Raw genomic sequence first — 8545 nt, 5'->3', positions numbered from 1 at the left:
AACCTTCCTATGAAATCTGCATAAGGTTCTGAGGCTTTCTGGAAAATCTTTGTAAAACTTCCCTTAAATTCTGCTTCTCCATCAACCTCCTCCCATGCACGCAGGGCTCCGTCACGGACATAAGCAAGAACAGCACGAAGCAAGGTGATTTGACTTTCAGGGTCGCGCCATTTCCCTTCACAGTTAACATCTCACAAGTCAACTCAATACCTGAAAAGTTTTGTCCAGCATGGCCTAGGCCTTGAAGCTTTGCCTTGGCCTCATTATAGAGCCACATTCTCCACTCCAAGTACTGAGAAGGGCTTAAGCATGTCTTAGCAACCATGTGAAAATCTTGAGGTACCCAGTAGGCCTTTTTACTCCAGTATGCAAGATACTCCCTACAGTACGGAGATGAAGGCCCGTACGAGACACAGGCCTGTTTGAAACGACTGAGAGAATCTATCCTTAACCTGCGACAAGATGGCTGCTGCTTCTTCTCTGCCTGGACGGGGCGATTGGGAGCATGTCCCGAGCGGCCTGGAGGCCACTTGGCTGAGTCACTCTTGGACTCAGAATCTGAGTAAGTGGCAGCAGACTCATAACCCGCATCACTTCCATCTAATGCACTGGAAGTAGAGCTATATTCACCAGCCTCAGAAGTATTTTTACTATGAAAACCCTTTGAGACTTAGGTGTGGGAGGAGCTGAGGCCGTATTTTTCCTAATATTCTCCGCATCAATTGCACTTTTCAAAAACAGGAGAATAGAATTAACAATCTCCCATGTAGTGCAGAATTCCCCGGGGATCTTAGTCCCTTTCCTAGACGCCTTATAGACATTTTTCCTAACTTGTTTCCAAATCTTACTTTCTAGAGATCCTTCATCCGGGAACCATGGGTTAACTGTATAAACTGCCTTAAAGCAGGACCGGGTTGGTCTCTGGAAATGTAGAGTTCCGGGTCTCCTGTTCTGCATGAGAGACACTGAATCAAATCCATAAATGGCTTGCCCTGTTCAGTCTGGCTCGAGAAAATATGAAAGATCTTGGGAAGGCCCAGAATCTGCCCCATTTTAGTGGGTGATTGCTGTGAGGATTATAATCCCCAGCACACTAAAAAATCCTGTTCTCCCACTCACTTTCTAGAGTGAGGGTGCACCGAACGCTATTCTTACCTTTAGTTGGTAGTTCGTGCCCGCTCCAGGGACGCCAGCTGTAAAAAACTAAGGGTCGCCTAGGGGCGGGCGCACTCGCGGGCTCTCTGGGCGGCTCTGTCTCACAGTCCGCATTCGGTGCCCCGGAACCGCTGTGTGTGTTGTCGGTCAAGGGCAGGCGAGGGAAGGAAGAAGGCCAAACTGGTTGCTGATTAGTTACCGTTTATTCAATCTTCCGTCTTTCTCATTTCCCGCACTCCCAGCTCCATCCTCTCTCTGGATCAACTGCAGCCTCTTTCTCCCTTCTCTCATCTCTCCCCCTACTTGTCTCTCCCACCTTGCCCTCTAGGCTACACCCAGCCATGTAGCAAAATCAACATAAGAAAGCCCTTCCTGACTCTTAAGTTTTTTTTTTCTTTTCCTTAGTCCAAAATACTTATTCAAATATGAATGCTAGTTATTTTTGTATGGACATAGCAAGGGATACATTGAGGCTTGCAAGGCAGCTCTCCTGGCAACATCTAGCCACAGGCTCAGACCACAGCACTCAGGCCAGATTAATGATTCCTCACCCTAGCAGGGTCCAAATCTAGTTATCACTGTTTGGATCATGACAGCATTTGTCCATGATCAAGCTCTTAACTTATATAGTTAAGCATTAGGCACTTTGGCCAGGCCCATCTCCATGTCAGGGTAGCACACAACTCACAGCTTGCCCTGGGTCCTTCTTGTCCCATATCCTCGGGACCATGCTTTGGGGATGCTAGGAAGTAAGGGCAGCTGAGGCTTAGGTCAAAGAACAGATGCGCTGGAGGAAAATATCATGTAGAGTCAAATGACTCCCAGGTTACAAAAGCATAACATTTGTTAAGTCTTCCTGTGTCCATACAAAAAGGACTTGCTATAAATAAACTATGCAAAGGACTCAAGGAGAAGAGAAAAACATTACTTACAAGTCAACAGAACACTAAGAAAGAAGCTACAAATAAACAAAGAGGAATAGGAGCACTGTAATGGGAGTAACCCAATAAACCTAAACTACCTGAAGCTATGTTATCCTACAATATCTCACCTACCAAATTAATGTTTTATTTTTTACCAAATAGGGATATTAAACATGTGATTTCAGAATCCTAATACATCTATAACTTTAAGTCCCAATATTCATATATCCCCATTTCTTGAAACAATGAGTTTTACTTCATAATTACTGCTCATAATTAATTGACACAATTGTTAAAAATCTCAGCCCTACATATTTGGATAAAGCTTATTATTCCCATATATGTCACTTAAACAACAGATTAAAGGCAGGCAAAAATATTAAAACCCAGCTAGCTTCTGATGAGACAGAGAAGACACCTTGAATACATACAGTGTAAAGGATTCATTTTTCCAAAACACCATTTATTTTCTGAATTAGTTTTGTCCTTTTTCCTTCCTATTTGGGGGTAGGGACTTCCAAACAGTGCTCAGAAGGCCTTGGAGCGAGCTCTGGGTTCTCCAGTGCCACACCTGTGGTGCTCAGAACCCAGCTGCCTGGACCTCTAAACCCCTGAAGCACTTTTTTTGAGGGGAGACTTTCTGCAAGCACCATGATTTACAAAGTTGTTTGTTATGCAGTTGCTTCAGGAAGTCCATGTTCCAAAGCCAATTCCACCACCAGTGTGACCGTCCCTTCACCAAAGTCCCCAGTTTCCTACCCAGCCCCTCAGCCTGCCCTGTAAGCAGGCACAAAGAAATTTAGTTCAATATATGCTTGTTACAACACATGCTAGAACATACAACTTATTCCAGCATTAAATAATTCCATTATAGTGCCATTTCCTGCTGGGATGAACAAGGTGGCACTTGAGTTCTAGCTCTCTGAGATCGAATAGGTGGACCGGCTCTCTGAGGTTGCACAGGTGACCTGCTCTGATGTGATGTGGCCTGGCTCCCTGAGATAGCACAGGTGGACTGGCTCTCTGAGGTCGCACACACGCTCTGGCTCTGAGGTTGCACATGTCAGCTGTGGTGTCAGCACACTTGGCTGTGCTGCTCATTATTTTGATCGCACGCTGGCATTTCCTCCACAGCCACAGGCCTTACCCCCTAGAGGGCACAAAATAATTTACTATATAATGCTTTTTACGGGAAAAAAGTATCGGGAAATAGATCAATAGGAATCAATCTGTGATCATTGTTCTATCTCACAATGCTGCGTGTCTGAGTGTTTACTGGATGTTTTGTGCCTCTGAGCCTTCTGCGTTACTATTTTTGCTCACTGAGCTATTACAGAAGGTAAGGTGCTTGCCTTGCATGTGGCCAACACGGGTTTGATCTATGGCACCACATATGGTCCCATGAACCTGCCAAGAGTGATCCCTGAGCACACATTACTCCTGAGCGCTGCCTGGTGTGGCCAAAAGCCAAAACCAAACAAACAAACAAACAAACAAACATCACCACCCTCAATAGAGGGTCTTTAACTCAGATTCCTCTCACGGCAAACACTGACAGGCATAACCTGAACGCACAGAAGCATCTCTGGGGTCCTCATGAACTTGTAAGATTGTAGCAAGATACTGACACGAAAACCATGGAAAATAGATGTCCTGGACATGGGACACAGTGCGACAAAGATCAGGTGAGGGAGCAGGTGAGAGGGCGAATTCCCAGGTCCCACGTGTGGCTCCCAGTGTCCCCAGGGTGGTGTTGGGGGCGGGAGATCAGACCTGGGGATTCCTGGTCTCCCCAGAGTTTCACTTCTCCCTCTGCAACCTGTGCTAGCGCCATCTGCCCGGATACTCGTGACGCTTCCGCAATCCTCACTCCCATTGGGCATCGCTGTCTAGAGCAGCCAATGAGCAGCAGTCAACACGGTTCCCGGTTATAAACTGAGGCACTCGCGAAGGAGTCAGAACCCGTTTCCTTTCTTCAGTATGTGGGTGCCACGACCCCTCCTGCTGCTGCTTTCGGGGGCCCTGGCCCTGACCCAGACCCGGGAGGGTGAGTGCGGGGTCGGGAGGGGAGTTCGTTGCGGGGGGAAGGGTGGGGACTGCCAGGCACTGATGTGCGGGACCCCGAGAAGGAGTTTCTCCGATTCCCTGCCCGGACGCCCCCAAATGTTCCTCCTTGTCACCCCCAACCTCCAACTCCCCCCGCGCCCCTAAGTCTCGCCCTTCTCGGTCCCTCCCCCCTTCCCGTCTCCCGAGCCCCCTCCCATTCCCTCACCCTGGCCTCGGGGCGCGCGGGGCGGCGGGTCGGGCCGGGTGTCACCCCTTCCCCTCCCCCAGGCCCCCACTCCCTGCGGTATTTCTACACCGCCCTGTCCCGGCCCGGCGGGGAGCCCCGCTACATCGTCGTCGGCTACGTGGACGACACGCAGTTCGTGCGCTTCGACAGCGACTCGGCGAGTCAGAGGATGGAGCCGCGGGCGCCGTGGGTGGAGCAGGAGGGACCCGAGTACTGGGAGGGGGAGACGCGGAACGTCAACGGCCACGCACAGATGTTCCGAGAGAACCTGAACACCGCGCTCCGCTACTACAACCAGAGCGAGGCAGGTGAGCGCGGCCGGGCAGGGACGAGCCGACACGGGGACGGGCCGGGTCGCCCCGAGGCGGGTCCGAGCGTCCCCGAGGCTGAGGGACCCGCTCCGGACCCTTGGCAGGGAGGCGCCGCGGGGACTGGGACCCGGTTTCGTTTTCGGTTCTGAGTTCATCTGTGCGGGCGGGTCAGACTCTCACACCCTCCAGTGGATGTCCGGCTGCGACGTGGGGTCCGACGGGCGCCTCCTGCGCGGGTACTGGCAATACTCCTACGACGGCGCCGACTACATCGCCCTGAACGAGGACCTGCGCTCCTGGACGGCGGCGGCGGGCACGCAGGCTTGGAGAACCCAGCGCAAGTGGGAGCAGGCAGGTGGGGCTGAGCAGAACAGGAACTACCTGGAGGGCAGGTGCGTGCAGTATCTGAAGAGATACCTGGAGAACGGAAACGACACGCTGCTGCGCGCAGGTACTGAGTCCCTGGTGTTGATGACCCCTGACCTTTCCTGGGAGGCGGGGGGACTCCCCACAGGGGGCACATAGTGCGGTTCAGTGTCCGAACAGCGCCCCTTCTTCAGTCAGGAGAGGGACGGACACGCCTGGTTTCCATGTTCTGTACCACAGAGACCCGCCCTCCCCTCAGGCCACCCCGTGTCCTCAGAACCCTGACTTTACTCGGTTTGTGTGTTTGGGGGGGTAGGGGGGGAGAGGGAGGGGCGACCTTCTCTGAAATAATGAATTTGGCTTCCCTGGGGCCGGGCAGCCATCTGTGAACTCTCTCAGATCTCAGCTCTGACTCCTGCTTCTCTCAGTCACTCACCCTCCACCCAGGGCAGGACAGAGTCAGTGTCTCCTGAGAGACCCGAACCTCCTTCCCTAACCCTGTTCTAGAACTTTCCAAGGAATTAGGATTTTATCCAGTTTCTCCAGTCAAGCTTGTGTCTGGATTTTTACCTCCTTTGCAAACCAATTATCCTGTTCAACCTCATTTTGGAAGTGACACAAAATGTGAATTTTTTTCAATTTTCTCCTCAGAAGCCCCCAGAAGCCACATCACCCACCACCCGTTCTCTGACCAGGAGGTCACCCTGAGGTGCTGGGCCCTGGGCTTCTACCCTGCCGAGATCACCCTGACCTGGCAGCGTGATGGGGAGGACCTGACCCAGGACACAGAGCTGGTGGAGACCAGGCCTTCAGGGGATGGAACCTTCCAGAAGTGGGCGGCTGTGCTGGTGCCTTCTGGAGAGGAGCAGAGATACACGTGCCGTGTGCAGCACCAGGGGCTGCCGGAGCCTGTCACCCTGAGATGGGGTGAGGAGGGGGACGGGACACAGAGCCTGTTCTCAGGGAATCAAGGTTGGCCCCCTGGGGAACTGTTGAGTGTCAGGCTGGGTCTGGGGTCACACCCTCTCCTTCCTCCCTTCCCAGAGCCCCCTTCTCAGCCCACCATCCTCACTGAGGGCATCATTGTGGTCCTGGCTCTTGGAGCTGGAGCTGTGGTGGCTGTGGTGGCAGCTGTGATCTGCAGGAGGAAGCGCTCAGGTAAGATGGGGGTAGTTTGGGGGGGATTCTGTCCAACATGGCAGGTCTTGAGTCTTGTCCCACTTTGGGGGTCTCCCCCCTGTATTAGTTTCCTGCCCAATTAGCGGAAGCACCACCCGCCCCCGTGCTGTTGCTCACACTCCCCTGTGTGTGCCGCTCTCAGGTTTGCTCAGGAAAGACACGTTCACCTCCATAAGCTGGGCATGAACCTGGTCCCCACGGTCCCAGGTCACAGGGACTGTCCCTGTGAGCACAGACCGCCAGGAGAGGCTGGTCAGTCCAGGAGTGTCTCCTTCCTGTGTGTTTCCTAGTCCTGCCCTCAGTCTTCAGAGTTCTGACGCTTCCCGGGGGTCCGGGCCTAGAGAGCTGCTCTGTGGGCTCAGGACCCAGTGCTCTCCCTGACATTCCCTGGATGTTTCCTTCCCACAGGTGGGAGAGGAGGACAGTACACTCAGGCTGCAAGTAAGTGTGGGCAGGGCTGGGGCCCTGGAATCCTGGGGACAGAGACCAGAGCCCTTGGATCCTCCTCTAGTCCCACCCCCTGGGCTCTGACCTTGGCCTGTTTGTTCCTCTCCAGACAGCGACAGTTCCCAGGGCTCCGATAAGTCTCTCTCGAACCCTAGAGGTGAGACTCTGGAGGCTGGAGTGGGTGGGATTGGGCAGAGGGGACAGCATTGGTTTGGGGGTTCTTTGAGCGGGATGCTGGGAGCTTGCTCAGGATGTCACCACTTCTGTCACTCACCTGAGTCTCTTCATTCTTTTCTCTCACAGTGTAAGACAGCTGCCCCGCTGGGTTGAAGATAAAGGTATCTTCAAAGATGACACGCAACTGGCCAACCAAGTGGAAACAGAGATCAACAAATGGGACTACATTAAGCTAAAAAGCTTCTGCACCGCAAAAGATACAGTGACCGGAATACAAAGACTATCTACAGAATGGGAAAGGATATTTACACAATACCCATCAGATAAGGGGTTGATATCAATGGTATATAAAGCACTGGTTGAACTCTACAAGAAGAAAACATCCAACCCCATCAAAAAATGGGGCAAAGAAATGAACAGAAACTTTCCCAAGGAAGAGATATATGAATGGCCAAAAGGCACATGAAAAAGTGCTCTACATCACTAATCATCAGGGAGATGCAGATCAAAACAACCATGAGATACCACCTCACACCACAGAGACTAGCACACATCCAAAAGAACAAAAGCAACCACTGTTGGAGAGGATGTTGGGAGAAAGGGACCCTTCTACACTGCTGGTGGGAATGCCTACTAGTTCAGCCCTTTTGAAAACAATATGGACTATTTTCAAAAAACCAGAGGTTGAACTCCCATTTGACCCAGCAATACCACTGCTGGGAATATATCCCAGTAGAAGCAAAAAAGTATAGTCGAAATGACATCTGCAGCATCATTGCAGCACTGTTTACAATAGCCAGAATCTGGAAAAAACCCGAGTGTCCTAGAACAGATGACTGGTTGAAGAAACTTTGATACATCTATACAATGGAATACTATGCAGCTGTTAGAAAAAAACGAGGTAATGAAGTTTGCATATAAGTGGATCAGCATGCAAAGTATCATGCTAAGTGAAATGAGTCAGAAAGAGAGAGACAGACATAGAAAGATTGCACTCATCTGTGGAATATAGAATAATAGACTTGGAGACTAACACTCAAGAATAGTAGAAATAAGTACCAGGAGGTTGACCATGGCTTGGAGGCTGGTCTCTCATTCTGGGCAACTCAGAGAAGGGAACACCAAGTAAAATGTGGTCAGAGGTCATGCGGGGGAAGGGTGATGCATGTCGAATATAGACTAGAGACTGAACACAATGGCCACTCAACACCTTTATTGCAAACCACAACACCTAATTAGAGAGAGAGTGCAAAAGGGAATACCCTGCCATAGTGGCAGTGTGGGGTGGCGGGGGGAGATGGGACTGTGGAGGGTGGGAGAGATGCTGGGTTTACTGGTGGTAGAGAATGGGCACTGGTGAAGGGATGGGTTCTCGAACTTTGTATGGGGGAACATAAGCACAATAATGTATAATTCATTTCAATTCTTAATGTAATTTTATTAGATCAATAAAGTCCAGATGACAAAATAAAAAAAAAAAAGAAAAAGAAAAACTTAAAATGAAAAAAAAAGAGACAACGACAGAAGACGGGATCCTAGGTCTGGATTCTGGGCCATCAGACATTATAGAGATAATGACTATGTGGCTCTTACATCGACCCTAACTCCTCTTTCTCTGGAGGATGTTAGTTTTATAGGGGTTTTCCTGGACTATGAGGCTGGAATAATCTCCTTTTACAATTTGGATACTGCCT

At 50.8% G+C, this 8545-nt stretch overlaps 1 protein-coding gene across 1 annotated transcript; it reads left to right on the top strand.

Annotated features, from left to right (window-relative positions):
- Positions 1 to 4014: 4014 nt before the first annotated feature.
- Positions 4015 to 8110, top strand: LOC101550829 (patr class I histocompatibility antigen, B-1 alpha chain-like). The gene is made up of 8 exons (XM_055129623.1): positions 4015 to 4125; positions 4413 to 4679; positions 4855 to 5133; positions 5700 to 5975; positions 6093 to 6206; positions 6636 to 6668; positions 6784 to 6831; positions 6978 to 8110. The coding sequence occupies exons 1-8, from the start codon at positions 4059 to 4061 to the stop codon at positions 6980 to 6982; spliced, it is 1089 nt and encodes a 362-aa protein (XP_054985598.1). The 5' UTR covers positions 4015 to 4058; the 3' UTR covers positions 6983 to 8110.
- The last annotated feature ends 435 nt before the right edge of the window (positions 8111 to 8545 follow it).

The sequence above is a fragment of the Sorex araneus genome, chromosome 2 (genome assembly GCF_027595985.1).
Source record: "Sorex araneus isolate mSorAra2 chromosome 2, mSorAra2.pri, whole genome shotgun sequence".
In the NCBI taxonomy this organism is placed as follows: Eukaryota; Metazoa; Chordata; class Mammalia; order Eulipotyphla; family Soricidae; genus Sorex; species Sorex araneus.
Note: the sequence above shows the minus strand (reverse complement) of the source record. Positions and strands in the feature narration are given on the sequence as shown.